A 21,475-nucleotide genomic window follows, 5' to 3' on the forward strand; every position below is an offset into this window, starting at 1 on the left:
TTTTGTTCTCAGATTTCCTTCTCCCCCACCCCGCTTGTGATTACGGCTTGTGATCAGTGTCCGACCAATAGGAATCATGAGCTTTAAATGTCCAAAATGGACCACATCTTGCTCTCCAATCTCGCTTCTCTCTTGTGTTCCCAGTCTTGATCAACAACATCACCATCACGCCGTTCCAGCCACGCTCAAAACCGTGGAGTCATTCTCGACTCTTCCTTCTCCCTCACGGCCCATTCCCCAGGCTTGCCCTCTCCGACCCACCCTTCCTATCGTGGCTGCCAAAGTGCTCTTTCTGAAGTGCGAATATGATCACAGAGCTTCCCTGCTTAAAAGACTTTAATGACTCCTTTTCACTTACTGGATTAAACCCCAGCCCTCTTTCAGTGCCGGTATCTCTCTCTAGTCTAATCCCCTGCCACTCCTGGTCATTCCTCTGAGCCCCTTACACTCCAGCCACACGAACTGCCCCCAGTTACCCAAACACACCGTGGTCTTTCGTGATCGTGACTTTGCAGGTGACATTCCCTCTGCTACTTTCTCAGCTCAAGTTAGTTACTTTTCCTCATGTTCCCATAGCATTTCCACATACTGGTTTTATAACTCGTCACACGAGTTCCTAGTCACTTCTCTGTTTGTATGTCTTCACTACCAGACTGCCAGTTCCCTGTTTTGGGAGAGCATAAACAGTATAGAGGACATTCAGACTCCGGATGCTTCTAGATGGCATTTCAGCTTACTTTGGACCCTGAGACCCTATGCCATTCTCAAATGCTCGCTTTTTCTCCTTGTCCCAGCCCTCCCCCTGGTGGAGGTGTTAAGACGCAGTGGAATGATCCCATGGCCAAAGCATAAGACAAAGCAGCCTGGCCGATCCACAACCTGGGTCAACATCGGCCTCATGTCGTTTTCTAGCCAAATGGAACGCTAGCAACGGGCCTTGGATTTAGGGTGACCCGGCAGGAGCTCTCTGTCTCGCCACGTATCAGTTGGCAGACCATGATTTGAATCCCCAGGGCTGTAGCCGGGGGTCAACACGCCCATCCCCGATGGTCTCAAAGAACATTATAGTACTGTCAAGCAGACAGCCCAAGAATAATTCGCTGGCGGAGATCTTCCTTGTTTTTTCCTTTCCCTGAAGCCGAGGCAGACCTGCATGCAAGAATGTTGGCCTTTGGATGATGACACCACAGAGCAAGGAATCAAATACCGGTCACATCCACATGGTAGGTATTCTCCCCAGACGCTATGGACCCCGCCTCCCAAAAAAGTCATAGGAAAGGTCTTCGTTTCTATTTCAGAACGATATCCAGTTAGCACTGCTTTCTGTCCCAGTTGAAGATAACCTAGTCTTCAAATCAGTATTTGTTTTAGTTGCCCATTTGAGACAGCCAGTCCCTCAAGCACCCTTGGGTATAGAGTTCTCTAGGCCCGGTAGCCCTAGGTGTATTCTGGGTTGGTCTGATCGGCGATTCCCAGGGAAGGAACTTGCCAGGCAGGTTAAGACAAAAACAAACAAAAAAAAAAAGGTTAGTTATCAGCCTGGTTGGGAGGAATCTCACCTCTCAAAACAACAGAACCTTACAAAACACGATGAATTTCAAACCATCATAGAAAGTCTCCTTCATGGCCCTTGTGAATTTTATCAGACACTATGTTTACACTACGGTGAGAGGCTTGTAGCAGCAAGAACGGTTTTCGTTTAAGTGGGGGCGGGGGGAGGAAATTAATAGAATCTATTTGTCATCAGGAGAGACTACCTTTAAAAAATCAATGCCACAATGTCATTTTACACATATGTCAAAGGCAAGGAAAAATCATCTGCTGTCTTAAGTGTCCGTCTGGCTGTGTCCTGATTGAAGAAAAAGAATTCAGGAACTACCAGGGGTCCATGAAATAGAACAGAAACAGAACTAGCGGAAGTGGCCCCTGAAGTTCTTAGGTTTCTATGTTCAGAGTAAAGATTACCCTCCCCACAAAACGATCATTGATGACATCATTTATGATGCCCTTGCCCTTCAGTTGGCACTGCACGGGCACCGCCTGGTTCTTCACCACGTCTGTAAAGTGCATGGCCACCAGTGGGGAGGTGTAGTTAACCTGTAGGCGGAAGAACAATGAATCCTCAGTGTGAGGAGGGGACAGGGCGGGGGTGGGTCACAGGATGGAAGGGATCAGATAGTCAGTGAGGGATGGGATAACCCCTCGCAAAGGGAACCGAGCAAACCCCATGATACCAAGTCACAGATGGCTAAAGCCAGTGACATGCCCGCTCTGCCCTGGGACAGTGGGGGAAATCACACATTTCTCTTGTAAGTCCCTCTCAGATGTCTGACTGTCCTCTGGGGAAAACGAATTCTGCCTCTGCGTGATATGATTTCCTGGATATCAGACCATGAGTCAAAGCAGAACTAGTATCTTTCAAACCTCTACGCCAGAGATGAAGCCTCACTGTATGACCCACAACGACTGCCCTGGGGCTTCCACTGGGCGGAACAGGCAAGTGTGATTATTTGGGCACAGCTGAGTGCAACGACAGTGATTTGTCTGCTCCCGGCTCTGTCACTAATTAGCTGTGTGTGTCGGGCAAGTCACTGTCCCTCTCTGAACCCTAATTTCTCCATCTGTAAACTGAAGGAGTCAGACCAGACCCTATCTGAGATTCCTTCAGATATGGAAAGCAGCGGTTGTACTGGGAATTGGTAGAGGGGGCTGCTGGTCTTGGCCGGCAGCTACTCACGCCGCTGACTCCTAATTCCTAATTCCTAATTAGGCTGCCTCCTAATTCCCGTAGATACCAAACAGCCCTTCCTTCCTGTGTCTCTGAGCCCTTTCTGACAGCAAAGACTGAAAAGGATACAGGCTTACGTGAGTCAGTTTGCCGTAGTAAGGGTAGTAGCGAAGGTCAAAAGAAGCCGACTCTGGGTAGTAATTGATGGATCGGATGTCATTTTCATCACCTCTCTGTAAGTAAAAGCAGGTATATGTCGGATGCCGGGTCTCTCGGTGAGTTGGAGCCTGAGCTCAAGGGGCCTGCGCCCCAGGTGAAATCACTGTGTGACCCACAACCAACTGTCCCAGGAAGACCCACGAAAGCAGAATGGGGCATAGTTTACCCCAGACCTATCCCCCAGAGCGTTTCCAGAAAGAGATTGTGCCTTGGTTTCCAGTTCCAAGATTACTGAATGGAAGGTCTGGACTGGGGAGTCCCAAGGTGCTCCGTATGGTTCTGCACTGGCTCCTAGAGGAGCCAGACGGAGGACTCCAAAGGGCTTGCCCTGGCTGCTCCAGCACAAGAGCCTACACACCAGGCCCTCTCCAAAGAACTCATACTGGGCCTGGCACCCGGTCTTGGACCTTGAGGCAGGTGTAAGTTAGACCATGTCTAGATAATCCCGCTGCACGACGACTCGTACACCGTGGGCTCGGTTCATGGCATGTCACACCAGGTGCACAGGCACCTGACTCCTAGGGACACAGCCTAGAGTCTGGCCCACCTAAACTCATGTCTCTGACCATATTCTCTGCTTAAGCACAGCAGGTGACGTCAGGACGATAAGCAAGAGGGGACCCATAACTGGAAATGATTAAATAAACAACTCTACCATCATCATAGCATATCAGGTAGGGAACTGACCTGTCTGACTATGCATTAGGCTTGTCCTAAATAGCAGAGGGCTGGGGGCTGATGAGGGACAGACACTGCATCACCGGCAGCGAATCACTCACGGGGGGCATGTGATTACTTCTGTCAATATAGTGTAATCGTTCATACGATACGCCTTAATTCATTCTAGCAATTACCTTATCCTGCTTGATTTCCACAAGTGGGTGTGGATTTCGACCAATATTGATCACCATACAGTGTGTAAAGACTTAATATTGCTTGTTGTCTTTTGAAAGGACAGTTCTCAGCAAGAGTCTGTGTAAGCTGAAAAATGAATGGCTTCCGCTAGGGAACCGTAAACAGGATTCTATCCACTTAATACGCTAGTTTAGGACTGAGTTGCTCTTTATGATTTAGTTACACATTCCTCTAAAAAGCAATGAAATTCATTTTTTTGTGTGAATACTCTGTGGAATCGGTCCCACTAGTTTGTAGTCGCACCTCACGTGTGTGTGTTTACACATACCCGTGTACCTGTGCACACAATGAATGTCCTTCCTACCTTGTTCACCCGGCAAACCCCTGCCTGACCTTTCAAAACTCATCATTGGGGCGCCTGGGTGGCTCGGTCGGTTAAGCGTCCGACTCTTGATTTTGGCTCAGGTCATGATCTCGCGGTTCGTGAGTTCAAGCCCCACATCGAGCTCCGGGCTGCCAGCGCGGAGCCTGCTCGGGGTTCTCTCTCTTCCTTTCTCTCTGCCCCTACCCTGCTTGCGCTTTCTCAAAATAAATAAATAAATAAATAAACTTAAAAAAAAAAAACCCAAAAACCTCATCTTCAGTGTCACCATCTCCCACGTGGAACGAACCTTTCCCTCTTCAATGTCCCCGCTCCACCTTTCATAGCAGCTGTAATACGCAATTGCCCTGACTTCGGAGACAGAGTCATATTTATCTTGGCACCCCCAGCACCTAGCAAAGTACCTGGTATATAATAAGTGATCGATACACGCTTGCTGAATACATGCCGCCTTTTGCTGCTTTCTGATCTGTCACCGTCCAGCCTGGAGCTTTGAGCTGTATCTCTAGTACTGAGAATGGGATCACCCAGCTTCACACACCAGGTCTTGCAACTGTCCAGGGCTGGGGGGTGCAGTCGATGTTACGAAACCAGAGGGAGCTACTGCTTCCGGTCTGGGAAGCAAACCCAAGATCTAGGGCTTTTTCCTACAAAGGAGCTAATTGGCGCAGATGAGATAGGAGTTAATGGTCTCCCGAAGGACAGTTAATTAGCATATTAATGGAGTTCTGTTTCTACTTCCCTTGTAGTCATTTGTTATTGCAACACCCAGTGCCACTGGTCATTGCTGCAAAAAGTGAAATTCTGTTTTAAAAGCAGGGACTAATGACTCTAATGAAAGCTGTTGGTTTAGTTCAAAGAAACAAGTAATTAGAGGTAAAAGCAAAAGCGTAAACAGAATCCCAATTAATGACGTGGCACACTGTCGTTCCCTGCTGTGGGCCTTAGCTGAGGCTCTTCTTCGGCTTTCACAGGTATATATCAGCACAGGCACACACGCACCCACATGACCTGAACGCTTTCTGGCAGTGCGGAGGCCTGAAGGTACTAAAGGGAGGTGTAGTTATGAAAAGATTAACCCTTTCCCTAACCCATAGCCAATCATCCATGGGGAAGCCCTTGGAAGGGATGAGCCATCTTTTTGCATAAAATAGATGTGCTAACAGTACCTATTCAAAAAGGCATTTTAGGGGCACCTGGGTGGCTCAGATGGTTAAGCATCTGACTTTGGTTCAGGTCATGATCTCCCGGTTTGTGAGATCGAGCCCCGCATTGGGCTCTGCACTGACAGTGCAGAGCCTGCTTGGGATTCTGTGTCTCCCTCTCTCTCTGCCCCTGTCCTGTGCGCTCTCTCTCCCAAAATGAATAAATAAACTTAAAAAAAAAAGGCACTTTACCTGAACTTTGCAGGAAACCTTCACAGGATCTCCAAGTTCAGGACGGAAGCCTACAATCTATGAAAAGAAAAGCCAGTGTTGTTTATATATATACATATATATACATACATATATATATATACACACACACACACACATATATATATGTATATATATATATATATAAAATCAAAAAAAGAAAACAGATTTGACAATAAAAAATGGGACTTTTCTTAACCGCCCTTAAGCCATCCCTTCCTTAGGCATAAAGTTCATCTATGTTGCCCTCTCAGGAATGTTACAGAGGGCAAAGAATGCAAAATATCTTCAGAACTGTACAGCTTGGCTTTCCCCTAGTGGTGTTTGTGACTGATGTTCATACGATGGTAACTGCAGCAAGATAATCCTGAAGATGTAAAGAACTTTCTGGTTTTAAGAGGGATGTGCCTGGGTAAGGCTCTACCCCACCTAAGGCATGGCAGGAGAGGAGGAAAATGCATTTTTTATGCTATAAGAATTGTCCCCCCACGTCATGTCAGTCCCCTGTTCCAAACAGCCTAGGACCTCATTACTGATAGAGGGCATCAAAGGGCAGGCTGGGGGTGGGGGAGATGAGTGGAAATAGGAAGTGTTCAGGGAGAAAAAGCTATTATTGCTTGATAGGTTGATCTGGTTGTTTGTATTAATGATGCTGTCAGTAAAAATGGCCGATCTTGCAGTGTATGAAGACAGAGCCCGAGAGAAACGGAGTGGCCAGAGCCCTCCTACCCAGCTCATCCAACTTATCATCGCCGGAGTATCAAGGGCCAATATACCCGGTTCATCTTTAGAAGGATGCAGGGCTGTCCAGTAGAGTAGCCAAAAGTAGGGTCCTCCAAGCCCGAGCAGTTCTTCAGGAAGGAGCGCTTAAACTGGCAGGCCTTCTTGTCTTCATCCTCGTCGCCATCTTGGATAAAGTACTGCCCCGGGGGACAATCCACATTCATTTCCTCTTGAAGACTGTCATTGTAACCTAAAGCATGTGTGTGGGTGGCAAAGGGTCACGTTAGACGGGTGCTACAGGGGAAGGCCATGCTTTCAGTAGTCCTCCTCCCTAGTTTCCTTTCTCCAGCTTGCTGGTGAGCCTCTGAAAGGCCAGTCAGTCTGGCCCAGGCTCTGTGACCGGGCCTCCGTTCCCCGGGGACTTTCATCAGTAACATCTTTCCGGGAAGCCTCTGGGGCTAGTCCCCATCTGATGGGGCTAGCCCATCATCTGATTGCTTCTCATTGCCTCGGAACTTTGGAATGTCTACCTCTGGGTCATGTGTTGGTCACCTTATAACTTCTCTCTATTCTCCCTTATTTCTTTTCAGCTATAGCAAATTGTAAGCGTGGGGGGCGGCCTCTTCCACTTCTGGAAGAGGAATAGGTACACGGTGGACAGATCTTGGAAGAGGGACTGAATCATGTCGTGGCATGGCTTATATAAAGGAGTGAAACTCTCGGACTAAATCTCTTTAAGTTCAGTCTGGGAAACATCTCCCTTTGAGGTCCATGAGAGCCACCTGATGCAAGAGAATGAGACGTGCGTGTTGTGGGACAGGAGGAAGGGAGAGGAAGAAGAAGACAGGGAGGAAGAAGAGGAGATAAAACCAGCTTCTCATCCCTTACCGAGGGAAGTTAGCACTGCAAAACAGAAGCTTAGGTTGAAAGACAGAAACCAGGGGCGCCTGGGTGGCTCAGTCGGTTAAGCACCAGACTTTTTCTTTTTAAAAAATTTTTAATGTTCATTTATTTTTGAGAGAGAGACAGAGCACAAACAGGGGAGGGGCAGAGAGAGAGGGAGGCACAGAATCGGAAGCAGGCTCCAGGCTCCGAGCTGTCAGCACAGAGCCCCATGTAGGGCTTGAACTCAAGAACTGTGAGATCATGACCTGAGCCAAAGTTGGACACTTAACCGATTGAGCCACCCAGGCATCCCAGCATGGGACTCTTGATCTCGGTTCATGAGTTAGAGCCCCTGTGGTGCTCTACACTGACAGAGGGGCCTCCTTGGGATTCTGTCTCTCTCTCTCTCTGCCCCTAGCATATGCACGCGCTCTCTCTCTCTCTCTAATAACTTGCAAAAAAGAAAAAAAGAAAGACAGAAACTAACAACCATAGCGCCTCCACTGAGAGGGTAAGATCTTGTCTACTGAGGCACTCAGTAGACCCGAGGCACTCAGAGTTCACGTCCCTTTACATTGGATGGAACGTAACATGTGCACAAGGCATGCACATCAGGGAGAGAGCTAAAAGGGGCTGTCTGTGAGCTCACTCTTTGGCCCACCAGATGCCATGGAACTGAGCTTTGGAAATTACTGCATCATTTCCAGTTTTGTTTTAAATGATGGAATCTAGTTAGTCCTGCTAGATCCAGCCTCTGTGCACTCATGTTCCCAGTATCTTAGTTTTTTTGTTTTTTTTTTTTACTTTTGAGAGGGGGAGAAAGTACGAGCAGAGGAAGGGGCAGAGAGAGAGGGAGAGGGAGAATCCCAAGTCGGCTTCACACTACTACTGTGGAGCCTGATGTGGGGCTCGAACCCACAAACTGTGAGATCATGATCTGAGCTGAATTCAGATGCCTAACCGACTGAGCCACCAAGGTGCCCCTCCAGTAGCTTCATTTTTCAGAGGAAATTGTGCACCTGTGATCTACCAGTGGTAAAACTCCAAATGTCCTGCTGGGTTTTCATCTAGACAGGTTGTGACTTGGGTTTAATATTGTTCAGGAGCAACTGGGAATTTAAAATCTATTCCAATTATGGTTAAGCCTTTATTTTGCCTTTGACAAAGCTACATTCAATTCAAGGTTTTGTTTTAATCTTTTTTTTAGAACAAGAACTATGTGCAAATAATAAGTTTCTAAATAGAAGCTCTAATCACATGCTCATTGTTTCTCTTGAGATAGTTCCATTAAAAATAATGTGACATGGGCATGACCCTTATTGCAAAATCCCAGTCCTCCTGGGAATGAAATTGATACTCTGGGATGTCTATTTCAGAGATGTGTCCCTTTTAAGTAGGGCATGTTATCTACACTTAGGAACTAAAAACCCAGTGCTTTCCCTACTGTTCTCCACCTCTGTCATCAGGTCAGAATCGGTATTTCTCCATCTACTAGCTTCTCGGAGGGATTTCCTCAGCAGAGATTCTGGCAACACGCCTGTAATATCTCACAAGTATTTTGAAAGAAAAGAAGATATTGCGCCGGCTAAGATGCCCAAAACATTTTTTTTTTTAGCTCAAAAAGGAACTACATGGACTCAGAGAGGACCCAGCCCCCCTCATTTTACAAGTGAGGGATCTGAAACTCAGACTTACCCAAAAATGACACTGAGCATGACTGATAGATACAAAAGTGAGTTTCTAACTCCTGGTCATATGGCAGCAGCAAAGAATTATGAAAAACGGTATTTCTCGATCTTTAAAGTTCATACAGATCACCTGTGGATCTTGTTTAAGTGCAGATCCTGACCCAACCGGTCTGGGGCAGGGCCCCAGAGCCGGCTTTGTAGCAACCCCCCAGGTGATGCCGATGCTGCGGGTCTTGGATCGCACTTTGAGTAGCAAGGGGGCCAAAACCACGGATGTGGGTTTAAACACTGGTTCAGCTGCCAGGAGACTTTTTATCGTGTTACTTCCTCTTTCTTTCTTTTTTAAAATTTGTTTAATGTTTATTTATTTTTGAGAGAGAGAGAGCAAGAGAGAGAGAGTGGGGGAGGGGCAGAGAGAGAGAGAGGGAGACACAGAATCCAAAGAAGGCTCCAGACTCTGAGCTGTCAGTACAGAGCCCGATGCAAGGCTCGAACTCACAGACCGGACCTCGAGATCATGATCTGAGCCGAAGTCGGACGCTTAACCAACCGAGCTACTCGGGCGCCCTGTTACTTCCCCTTTCTGAGCCTCAGTTGCCCCATTCATAAACTGGAGACAGTAGATTCTGCTATGCAGAATTAAGGTTAAATGACAAAATTTATGCATTTACATAACACTTCCCACCACGTAAGAGATTGTTTTTCTCCTAATTCAGTGCACATTCTACCACTCCCTATCTGTACCCCCTTTGGCCAGGAAGGGACAACCAGACCGATCCAACTGGCTTTTTGCCACAAATAATTGGTGCAGCAAGGTAAACCCACTGGGGCTCCTTTTTGATAGCTGGTCAATTAGAGCCTGTGTGCTCTGTGTTGAACCCTCAACAAATTGCTACCTCAGTTTTCACTCTTTGGAAGGGCTTCTCTAGAAGCCACTCATTTGCCCCTGAAAGTGTATCTGATGACGCTATAGAGATAGGCATCTTGAAAACACTTGCAATCAAAATGCTGGCGTGACTGTCACCCAGAGAGATTCTTCTTCTAACTCCCTGTTGGGATGCTATTAAATGAAGACCCTTGCTCTCTTCCTTGAAGATGGCCCATCTCCAAGCAATGAATTCCCTTCCCTTGAGAAAGTATAGGGGGGCAGGAATCTTCCCGTTCTGGAAAACACCCTTCTTTTCTCAACACTACCCCCACCTCGAATTATCTTTCACAATTACTGAGCCCAGGACTCATCTGGATGAGCCCAGGACATAAGTAGGTGCCCTAGAATGTTCAAGAAAAGAAAACAAGTTCTCTGCCCCAGTGAACTTAGCAGAATGCTGGAGAGTTGGCTTATATGCTTTCAAGGCAACATACATCCCAAACTAGAGCAGTTTTGATTGTATGTACAGTTGCCGAGGGAGGTGCAAGGTAAAGAAAGACCGGGATGGGCTGGGGTTAATAAGAGTGGGGTTTCTGGTGCATTGCGAATTTTGAATCCCCACCCCCATCATCCTTCCAAAGAGATTTCCCCCCTTCAGAGGAACTTACCCTGGAGAAAGCCATTTAGGCTAATGACATAATGCTGCCAGGTGTCAGGTTCGGAAACGTTGAAGTTGAAGTTAAGGCTATGGGCGAAGGGTCTGATCATCACTCCTGGCAATGAAAACAGGTCTTAGATATATTAACCCATTCTTGGGATAATTTTTTTTTTTGTATTGATTCCCATGAAACCTTCACCCCCCCAGGCAATCAAAATAAAAAGGACCGTAATTTGCCAAATACCATTTTACTTTTACTCTTAATGATTGAATCCCTAAGTCATTACCGGGAAGAGCCAAAGTTAATTGAGGCTGAACATGCTGCGGAGGCAGGTTTCCGTCCAGCAAGTTCTGACAGCACAGGGCGTTTGGCACTCACCAGGAGGCTTCACCCTCTCGGTGAAGGTCGGCATGTAAGGACTGATGGTCAGAAATAGCGTGTACATGCAGAGGGTAATCACAGCAGCCAGGGAGGCATAGAAGAAGAAGTAAATGACTAAGATCAGGCCTGCAGAACAATCAGAGAGGAGAGTGATCAGTGCTTGCCAACAGACCCCGCCTCCTCACTCGAACTCCCGAGCCAGAACCAACCCAAACACGTTGGCATTTTATTTTTGTTTTTTGGTTGTTTTTTGTCTCTTCAAATTCCCCAGATTCAGTATGTCCTTGGCTTATTCAGATGTCACCAATTTGGAGTTCGTGAGAATTGTGTCGGAGATCTGATCGCAGTGTACCTTTACGGCATCTCCGATGGAAGGGCTTGCTGAGCAGATGATGACCGATGGCAAGATCACAGGGGAGCGGAGTTGAATGTACCGCGGAGGGCAAATTGCTTGGGAGCCCTCTGGGCAACGGTTGATGTCCTAAGTACAAATCATTCTTCGCTATTCATTAAAGCAGGTGCCCTGAAGAGTCCTAGCAGCTTGGTTCCAGTGATTATATGTATTTGCAAGTGATGAAAACTGCATTTCTTTTCACGTAGCCTATAATTCAAACTTTTGATTAATTTCCACTGGACTTGTCTCTAATCAAGGCAAAGTGAGGCTTCACCCTACTTATTTCAAATCTTACTCATCTGTAGCAAATATTTAAGTGGCTCGACTTTTCAAAAGGAACAAGGACGGGGAGGGAAGGAGGAAGAAGCCGTACTTACTTACTGACTCTTGCTACCTGGACGCTCTATACCTGTGCGCCTGGCCAAGTGACAGAACCTCTCCGTACCGCCGACTCCTCACAGGTAAAATGGGAATAAGTTTAGCACTTAACCTCATATACTGATCTACATGCCTAACAATCCCGGCAATTCTGCTTTTCCTTACATCCTATCCTGACCTGACCATTTCCTAGCTGTTTCATCTTGGACGTGCCGTTCACCCTCCCGGGTCTCAATTTCCTCATCTGTAAAACGAGGACAGTAACAGTACCTACTTCTTAGCCTTGAAAGATGCATGTAAATAGCAGCGCGCAGAGCCTGGCAGATACCCAGTGCTCTTTATTTTTTTTAATGTTTATTTATTTTTGAGAGAGAGACGGACCGTGAGCGGTGGGGGGAGGGGCAGAGAGAGGGGGGGACACAGAATCCGAAGCAGGCTCCCGACTCTGCGCTGTCAACACAGAGCCCGATGTGGGGGCTCGAACCCACGAATGTGAGATCATGACCCGAGCCGAAGTTGGACGCTTAAGTGACTGAGCCACCCAGGCGCCCCTACCCAGTGCTCTTTAAATGGCAGCCCTCACCATTGTCATTATTAATATTATTTTTGCCGTCGGACCAGAAGCACGGTTATGTGAGCCCCTCCTCTGTGGGTGGCATCGGGATTAGGTTTGCCCCCGTTCGAGGCAGCCCCGAGCGAGGTGAACGAGCATGAGATTGCAGCTGAGAAACTCTTTTCAAGTCTCCTTGGGGCTCTCTCTCGGGCAACGGTATCTGGCTCCGCTCACAGCAGTGACACGATGTCGGAACTACAGATTTGAACTGAATCGTGAACCAGAAACTGGAACAAACCACGTAACTTTGCTGTACCCAAAACTGAATCCGAATAATAATTTTTAAATTGAACCATGAACCAGATAAAATTAGCCAAAAAAAAAAAAAAAAAAAAAAAGAGGGGGGAGTGGAGAGGAAACGAGAAGAAAGATCCTTAGTAACCCAACTGGAAATGGAAGCTTGATGTTTTATAAGATGAACTGAAGCAGAACGGGAACATGAGCGCATCGATTCAGCTGGAGTCCCTGGAGAGGACACGGTAGCACCTGTGTGATCCTGGGCTACTGCCCCTTGGCTGCCCTAATGGGATGTGCCCTGTGTCTTTGCCTCCGTTCCTCAACCCCCATCCCCATCCTGGGGATGGGCCGATGGCTGGAGCCATCCTGGGGGACTAGAAGACTCAGTTTCATGAACGAAAGGAAAGCAATAGAATACAGGTACGCTCCCTTGGAGGTATGGCTTCCATTTTGTCTAGAATGTGTGGCTAGGAAGCTGTAGGTAGGAGAATGGCACTAGCAGTGAGTCCCCTGAGCCTCACCCAGGATGGGTGCCCTGAAGTCTGCCATAGGTTAAGCTAACACAGCTTCCCACCCACCCCCGTCCCCACCAAGGAAAACCAAGCACCATACCCATCAGAGCCTATTGGTCGCTCCAACTTTTTCTGCTCTGGACATCCAAGTTTTACTTGGACCACTCCTCTAGGTAATCCAGGGTTCTCTCCTGAATGCTTTCCCCAAGCCTGTACAGACCTGGATATCTTGGATATAGTAGGCACCCGTGATCCAGATTCTTTACTCCCCCCACCAAAACATCCCATCAGGTCCTGAGACCCTACCCATCAGGGCTTTGCTCATCACTGCCGTTCACGAAGACAGTGTGGTGTTCCGGCAAGAGAATTACACCCCCGTGTTCATCTGACCTGGGTTTGAATCCCAATGCTGCCACTTATTGACTGCGGGGCTTTAGATAAGTTACTTACCCTCTCTAAGCCTCAGTTTCTGCATCTGTAAAATGGGGATAATAATATTACTACCTCATATGGTTCTTGTCAGTATCCAATAAAATAACATATAGTTCCTAAAAATAGAGGCTACCCAGCTACCAAAGAAAAAGCCCAGAATGTAATCATAGGCTGGGTGAATATGTTGGTCATGTTGATGTCCAGGCTGGGATAGGGTTAGTAAATGCCCAAGTGGACACCTAGTTTTCAAGCAAGAGGACAGCAAAGCATACGCTTGGTGGTCTATGCATTAACATCGCCATTTGCCCATGGCCCAGGCATAGCCCAACAGCAGAAGCCTGAGTTCCCGGGCTCTCCTCAGACCTCCTGTCCAGAGGCCTGGATATGGCCTGCCATGCAGAGTCCCCAGCGCCATTATCTTCCCTGAGCACTCGAACCTTTCTCCCTCATCGCTCTTTCTTGGCCTACGGGTTATTCTCCACAGGAGCAGTTTGGATCAGCTTCTCTGGTGAGGTTCCAATGGCTGGCTGTTTAGGGGTCAAAGCATGGCTCTCTCTCCCAGAATCACACTTGCATTTCACAGCCCGTGTCTCTAGTCTTCTTTAGGCAAGGGAGAAACAGCTGTGCCCCCTTTGGAGCGAGCGTCCAGCATTTGCCTACAGCTTCCAGAATGTCGGAATGCACCTTGAATGGCACATTTGTTCCAGCTGAGAGTTTGAGGGATGGGCAGGGGTGGGGCTGGGAACTGAGGAGGGGTGGGGCTGGGAACTGAGGAGGGGTGGAGGGAGGTGGGTGTTGCTCACGGCGCCACACCTGCTATTCCTAATTCCAGGAAGGAGGGCTAGCCGGTTCACCTTGACTCTCTCCCCTAGGAGGGGAGAGAATTCTCAGCCAGAGGGGCCTTTAGAAGGCGTGACCATCAACTTTAGCAACCTAGACCCTGGGCGCTAGGGGACTCTTATTTCATCCACAGAGTCCTCTATTTTGCCCTTCTCCTGTGGGTTAACTGAGTTCCAAACCAGCGGCCGCTCTTTTTCTGGGCCATGCAGAGACTGTGGCAAGTGTGAATTTTATCCCAGGCTAAACCTCCTGAGGAGAAGGCTCTTGCATTCGTAGACCAAGAGGTGAGCAAGGCCCTGGGAAAGGAGTCTGGGGAAGCTGTGAGGTACAAGCGGTGGCGGCGTGTGGCACAAAGACGAAAAGCTAAGAAATGCAATTCCGCCGTTGATGAAGCGTGACGGGGGCTCAGCCTTAATGGCTGGAAACGCTCCCTTTAAACCCGATTTCTCTGTGCACACGCCGTGGGAGCACGAGGCACCCACAGGCTGGCGCCCAGGGCAGGCTCCCCGGCTTTCCTTCTCTGACGTCACTGAGCGAAATGATGAGATCCTGTAAACCCTTGCTCAAGTCGGCAGGGACTTGGGGCTTGTATCCTAGAAACGGTCCCCTGTGCCGTACGGTTGTACAATGTGGGGCTCAGGGGCGGCAGGCCGGTGCAGTCGAAAATCTGTGTCTGGCTTTTGACTGGCCTCAAACCCTTTAGTGCTAAGAGCCTCATGTTGACCAGACGCCTTACTAACACCGTCAGTAGTCCGTTAACACCTATTTTGTACGTTACCTGTGTTATATACCGTCTTCTTCCAATAAGGTAAGCTAGAGGAAAGAAACTCTTAACGTTTACAGCGCCAGCCTGTACTTCTCGGAAAACACAGAAACAAAACCAAAAGCAACCCTGTGTGGACCCGTGCAGGTCAGACGTGTGCTGTTCAACAGTCAACTGCACTTTCAACTTTCCATTTTTAACATCTCATCGGAGCCTCAGGCCGACCGGGTGAGAGAGACAAGGTAGGGATCATTTCCTTCATTTGGCAGGTGAGGAAACGGAGGCTCAGAGAGGGTAAATGATGAGCCCAAGGCCACACAGATAGAGAGTGACAGGGCTGGGACTTCCTTAAAAAAAAAAAATCTGTGCCTTTTCAACTCATCCTGTCTCTGCATCGCGAATGAGGTTGAGCCCAGCGGATTTCAGCTCCACAAGCCAGTGTGTTTACCTACTCGGTCGGAGTTTCTTCCCATGGCATCTGCCCACATCCAGGCATGTCCCTAGGCACTGAGCCCTTTACACGAAATCTAAGAGAAGTTTGCAGACAAGCCCATCCAACGTATGGTAAAGGAGTCCTGGACACCAAGCCAAAAGCAAAGGACACCCGACTGGGGCATGGGGACAACTGGGACTTACTCCAACTCTGACCTGTTCGGGCCAGAGACATCCTTTTCTCCGGATCCCACAGGTATTCGCTTACGGTCTGCAATTTCTGCCACCAGGCATTGCCTGTTGGCGGACCCTGACCCTCTTCCTCCTCCTTTTCCTCTTCTATCTCCTCCTCTTCCTCCTCCTGTCCTTCTTCCTCCTCCTCCTCCTCCAAATCGGGTACCACCATCACCCGAGCCTCTTCTTCCGCTTCTTCCTCTTCATCTGCCAAGTAGTTCTGGTTTACTTCATCCTGATCGTCCTGGAATGGTGACAAAACACAATCCCCTTTTTGACAAAAAAACTTCCAGCGGCACATCCCGCCAGCCAAAAAGAAATGGAAAACAGGGCGCCTGGGTGGCTCAGTCAGTTAAGTGTCTGACTCTGGATATCCGCTCAGGTCATGATCTCACGGTTCGTGAGTTTGAGCCCTGCGCTGGGTTCTGCCCTGGCAGTGCGGAGCCTGCTTGGGATTCTCGCTCTCCTCTTTCTCTCTCTGCCCCTCCTCTGCTCACCCTGTCTCTTAAAATAAATAAATAAGCTTAAAAAATGTTTAAAAATGTTTCAAAAATGGAAAAAAAAATAAATGGAAAGTGACTCGAGATTTGGAGATGCTTCGAATTTCCACTTCCCCATTCACGTACCCGTTGTTACAAGAGGCACGTTTTCTTTCTCTGTTCATTGGGAGGAAATATTCCTTCTCTGACCCACTTTTGACCCAATATTCTTTCCGCAGAGGTGTAAGTTTTATTCTTGCCTTCGTGCCTTTTGGCTCTTCCCCTAGGACTGCTTATGTCACTACTCTGTCCTGGGGCCTCGGCCTCCCGCTTCACTTTGTCTGGCTTTTCAGGGTAGAGCTGAGTTCGACACTGGAGGGTGGAGTTATTTTATTTACTTTTTTTTTTTTAAGATTTTTATTTTTAAGTGATCTCTGCACCCGACGTGGGGCTCGAACTCACAACCCCGAGCTCAAGAGTCGCGTGCTCTCCCTGAGTCAGCCGGGCGCCCCGAGGATGGAGTCAGTTTAGGCACTTGAGTCCATGATGGCAAATTCTGAGTCTAAGCCAGCTCCACCGTCGGTCCTGCACCCTTGCGGGTGCTCAACCTTACCAGCCCAAGCTGTGCGAAAAGTAGCCTGGGACAGACAGCAGGAGGAGAGGCCAGCTGCTGTGCCCGTCCTCAAAACTTAGACTCCCTTCCCAGCAGAAGAACATAGGGGTTTATTGGTCACTTCTCTGTCCCCTGAGCTGGAACCTCTTCCTGCCTTAAGCTGGTTGAACAGACCACCTGAGGGCCGGAACTTCAACAGATAGTTCCTTAGTCCCCACCCCCCACCCCCACCCCGCACCCCATAACCCTCGGCAAAAATCTAGGCACGTAGTGAGCGCTCAGCACATATTTGTTGATTGACTGTAGCCATGGAGATCTGAAACCGTAATCTTCTCTGAGTGGTTCTAAGAAAATTAAACAAAAGAAGAGAAACCCAGACGTCACCAACGGTATTTCAAATGCCTCCCAGCCATAGGCGGGAGAGGCGGATCTTTCTTTGCTCTTTGTGGCTCTGCGAAGGCTCACTGCGGCCGCAGAAAATGAGGCCACCCTCCCTTCTCTCTTGCTGTCCAAATCTGAAGAGTGGCCGGGCCTGTGCACCTGTTGGGGTTGGATGCGTCAAATGATAGAGGCCAGGGGCTCCGTGCCTCCCCCTCCCTGCCTGATTCCTCAAAGGCCATTTAGAGGACACTCAGCTAAAAATGCTGCCATTAGTTGGGGGGGGGGGGGCGGGGGCGATACTTGGAAAATCGGGTTGTTCAGAATCAGTAAAAGTGACACAGAATGACAAGGCTCGGTACTCAGTCTGCCCGGCGCTGTCTAGCTCCTGATTATAAGCACTCTTGAATTGCTCTCTAATTTGTATAAATGGACAGCTTCATATCACACACCGTATCAGAATTGACAGGGACCTTGAAGATCCCCTTGTCCATCGGAGGCCCAGAGAGGGGACTGGATGTAGGTAAAGGCACACAGCAAGTGTGTGATAGAGTTGACAATCTCAGAACCTCGGTCTTGCTACCCTGGACGATGACGTTTCTCCTCTGTCGCACCGAAGACAAGTGCCTAGAGGTGGTTAACAGATTTCTGGAGCACAACGTGTTAGGTTCTGTGTTCCCAAGAGATTGCAGGTGCTTATAATCGAGGATTTCTGACTCTAACGTGGACTCTGTGTTGAATGGATGAATTAAATGTTCGTAAATCTCTTTCACTTGTGCGTGAACACAGGTACACAGGTACACATCTAGCTTCTCAAACTACATTCTGAGCACCCAGGGGGCAGAGTCAGTATTTCTTTTTTTTTTTTAATTTTTAATTTTTTCAATGTTTACTTATTTTTGAGGGGGGGAGGGGCAGAGGGAGAGGCACACAGAATCCGAAGCAGGCTCCAGGCTCTGAGCGCTCAGCACAGAGCCCGACGCGGGGCTCGAACTCACCGACCCCGAGATCATGACCTGAGCCGAAGTCGGACGCTTAACCGTCTGAGCCACCCAGGGGCCCCCGGAGTCAGTATTTTGTAACTCCTGGACGGCCCTCCACAGTGCGGAGCCCACAGCTAGGTGACCAGCAGGTACTGAACAAGTGCCGGGGATAACCGCCTGACTTCAAACTTCTGAGGCTGGACCCCGGGGGAATTTGCTCCCACAGAGCCTGTCGCCCTAACCTCAGCAGGACTGGGCGCTGTGGTGGGTGGTCATCAGGGCCCCCGAAGAATCTCCTGCGTCTGGGAACCTCGGGGAATTTGAAGTGTAACAGTGCATCGCGGAGGGATTTGTATCGCCTTTATATTTCCTGCACAACTTCCTTTTTCTCGCCACGTCGCCTGTGTGCCCGCCCTCCACCTCCGCTCCGCAGAGGAGGCAGCTGGCCTTGGCCTCAGCCTGATCTTATTTGTAGATATGAGCTTTCGTGATAATCCCATTAAAGATGGCTTGTCATTAAAGCTTTACCCTCCCGGGAAGAATTAACCTTCTCAGAGCTAATTTCCCCCACGGCTCTCACAGTGCCCGGGCTTCGGGAACCTCGACTATCTTTTTTTTCCTCCCCTCTGCTTCCAGGTGCAGGAGAACGTCATATGGTGCAAGAGAGACCCTCTTGTGCAACTGTTTAACCGGATCCTGCGGGGAATCCTTCGGTGATGGGAGGGTCTGTTTTTGCCGGTCTCCTAAAGTGGCGCTGCCCTCATGTGATGGTGTGTGCGAATGTGTTGGAAGATAGTAGTGGGTGTGTGCTGTGGCCATCCTGTTGCCCTAAAAGGGAAGATCTGAAGGGCAGAGGGTGGCTCCATTTTGAGCACTCTAAATATATAAACATATAAACACATAAACAAACAGTATGACCCAAAGGATAAATTTGTGCCCTGCATTGAGTAACACCCCGTAAACGTTTGAATGGTTGGTTAATTTTAAAAGGGAAATTAGCATCCGGTTATTCACGGCGTCAAAGAGTTTGTTTTCAAATTTGATCGAGTACTCCCCATAAAGAGCGAGATTCCCCCGACGCATTTGAAAGTTGGGACGAGCACCGGGCGTCGTATGGAAACCGATTTGACAATACATTTCGTGTTAAAAAAAAATAAAATTCGAATCCTACTAAAAAAAAAAAAAGATTGAAAAAATCAAGTCTTTCTTACAAAGAGCAAGATCTTCTGGTGCACTTGACAAAGAATTGAAATTATACACAACATTTTAGCAACATTACACAGAAAAGAAGCCAGGGAAGGAATAGTTATATGTGCCCTGCGGATCGTGACCACTCTGAAAGCTGGGAGGGACTTTGGAAATGTGAAAAGAAAGCTTCTACACCGTATGGCTGAAAAGCTGAGGGAAGCCCTCTGTAGGGTGATATGGGGTTAGAAGGATTCGTGTTTTCCTCTGCTGGCTGTTGACAGTCTTTACTTAAATCCCTGGTTATACAAGTGGCCATTTCCAAAGAAAAATGGATTAAGCTTTGTTTCCTCCTGGGGCTCGGATCACAGCCCTCTCTAGGGGAGATTTCAGACTACACCCCCCCACCCCCAAAAAAGTACTGCATGGGGCATATATAACGATTTAGAGCAAAGTAAATTCAAAGAAACTCTGGGTTCAAAGAACTCTGTAATGCACCCTGGAGATAAATGGCAACTAGAGCGAGGTGTGTGTGCACATGTGTGCGTGTGCCTGTGCATGGGCGTGTGTGTGTGTGTGTGTGTGTGTGTTGGGCAGGGTGGGGTGGCACATAGGGTGGCGGCGGGTGGCGGAGGATCAGGGGGCTAGGGAGTTGCACACTGCACGTATAACAGAGAGAGCACAAGATTAGAAGTGGGGAAACTTGCATTCTCACTGTGGCTCTCCTGCTAACTTGTGAGTCACTCGTGCGCTCTGAGCCCCGGCAGCCTCCTTTCTACACCGAGGGCTTCTGGAGAGATGATGTCTGAGATTACTCCCAGCTTCTAGCAACGATTCTGTGATTTTAGCGCTAGTTTGGAATTTCTGCTCTAGGAAAAGAGCAGCCGGGTTCCTGAGAAGCTCCCACCCAAAGGGACCAAGACAGCTGGGTCTGTGGTTTCCTCTTTCCCCTTCCCTCTCCCTTGGCTGAATTTCCTGCTATGGGAATGAAATCTCTATTCTCAGGCTCCAAAAGGTCTGTTTAAATTCTAGACTCCCCCCTTCCCCCAATGTTAGAAGGCCGCTTCTTCTCTGGCATCTTTCCCCTCCCTTATCTTTGTTCCCCAGGAAGAGGGGCTTCCTCCTTCAATGCAGCAATGTAGGGTTCAGTGGGGTGCCAGGAGTCGCTGCTCGATCTTGAAACTATAGGCTTCCATAAACCTCACTGTTCCTGCCCATGCCGAGGAGAAGCAGCCATAAGCCAAGATCTATGCACACCACAACAACCCCACTAACAAGGGACAGCAAAATAGTCTGCTCCCCGGGACTCACAAGTCTGTAGCGATAACCGTAAGGAGAGGCCGGAGCCCTTCTGGACCGGAGCTGCCTTCTCATGGCTGGTCAGTGGGCAAAGACGCGGCAGAGGCAGGCAAGGGGGTGAGAGTTCCCGAGCTTCTGCTGGTACAGGAGACACTGGTTGCTGGGGACACTTGTCGCCTAGTAAAAGTGCACCCTCCTGGCACGAGCCCTTCCCCAAAATAATCTAACATGCCCCTTTCTCATTGGTTGGCCCATTCCCTGAATCAAAGGAAAGCCCTTCTGGAAAAGCAAGCTCATCATCACAGGGAGGGGGGGATATTCTGGGTCACGAGGATGAGTGACTCCCCATCCCCCTCACCTCATGCCTCTACCCGCCCTCTGCTCTCCTCCAGCGCCCAAGATACTACGGGCCCAATGGAAAGCTTAAGTCTTGCTCTTCTCAATTGAGAGCCGAGTATCAGTGTGTGCAGGGGGTGGGGCGTGGGTGGGAGTTGGGGGTGAGGGGACATGGCCAAGAATAACTTTCTTTTTTCATAAGCCTGATCTCATGCAAAAGGATCCAGGAGAGATTCTCTTTGCTCTGCCCACCCCCCCAACACACACCGAGCCACCTACAATATTCCTTATTTGTGTCGACCCATGAGCCCCTTGAAATGTGGGTTATGTGTTCTGATTTTAGGGGCCAGGCTCCTGCTTTGCCCCTCCCCTCCGCAAAGAGGGTCTTGGACATAAAGAAGCTTTTCTGTAGCCCACACGTCAGAATAGCCTGAACAGTCACTGCCCCTCACGCACACACCCCTTGGAATCCTGGGCACATTTCTGTAGTGGTTGAGATCTATATTTATCCCTTAGCATCAGGGCAGGGAACAAGCCAGAACTTTGCAGTGTCAGTTTCCCAGA

At 48.7% G+C, this 21,475-nt stretch overlaps 1 protein-coding gene across 2 annotated transcripts; it reads right to left on the reverse strand.

Moving 5' to 3' along the window:
* Positions 1 to 1,595: 1,595 nt before the first annotated feature.
* Positions 1,596 to 20,765, reverse strand: ATP1B4 (ATPase Na+/K+ transporting family member beta 4). Of its 2 annotated transcripts, none has more exons than XM_019421842.2 (8): positions 20,588 to 20,765; positions 15,621 to 15,882; positions 10,801 to 10,929; positions 10,432 to 10,536; positions 6,376 to 6,572; positions 5,582 to 5,638; positions 2,866 to 2,961; positions 1,596 to 2,097 (listed from the first exon to the last, which is right to left on the reverse strand). In XM_019421842.2, the coding sequence occupies exons 1-8, from the start codon at positions 20,648 to 20,650 to the stop codon at positions 1,936 to 1,938; spliced, it is 1,071 nt and encodes a 356-aa protein (XP_019277387.1). In that variant the 5' UTR covers positions 20,651 to 20,765; the 3' UTR covers positions 1,596 to 1,935. The 2 variants fall into 2 exon arrangements, with proteins under 2 accessions (XP_019277387.1, XP_019277386.1); XM_019421841.2 differs by having other exon boundaries at positions 15,609 to 15,882.
* Between the last annotated feature and the right edge of the window lie 710 nt (positions 20,766 to 21,475).

The sequence above is a fragment of the Panthera pardus genome, unplaced genomic scaffold, assembly GCF_024362965.1.
Source record: "Panthera pardus isolate Hobbes unplaced genomic scaffold, ASM2436296v1 HiC_scaffold_27, whole genome shotgun sequence".
NCBI lineage: Eukaryota > Metazoa > Chordata > Mammalia > Carnivora > Felidae > Panthera > Panthera pardus.

Bases quoted from the DNA above. Each gene is read 5' to 3' on its own strand.
- ATP1B4 (XM_019421841.2), bottom strand. From the start codon at position 20,650: ATGAGAAGGCAGCTCCGGTCCAGAAGGGCTCCGGCCTCTCCTTACGGT. The intron at 10,537-10,800 runs GTGAGTGCCAAA...TTTCATTGCCAG, and splicing joins CGAGAGGGTGAAGCCTCCTG to GAGTGATGATCAGACCCTTC. The intron at 2,098-2,865 runs GTAAGCCTGTAT...TTCCGCCTACAG, and splicing joins ACTACGGCAAACTGACTCAC to GTTAACTACACCTCCCCACT.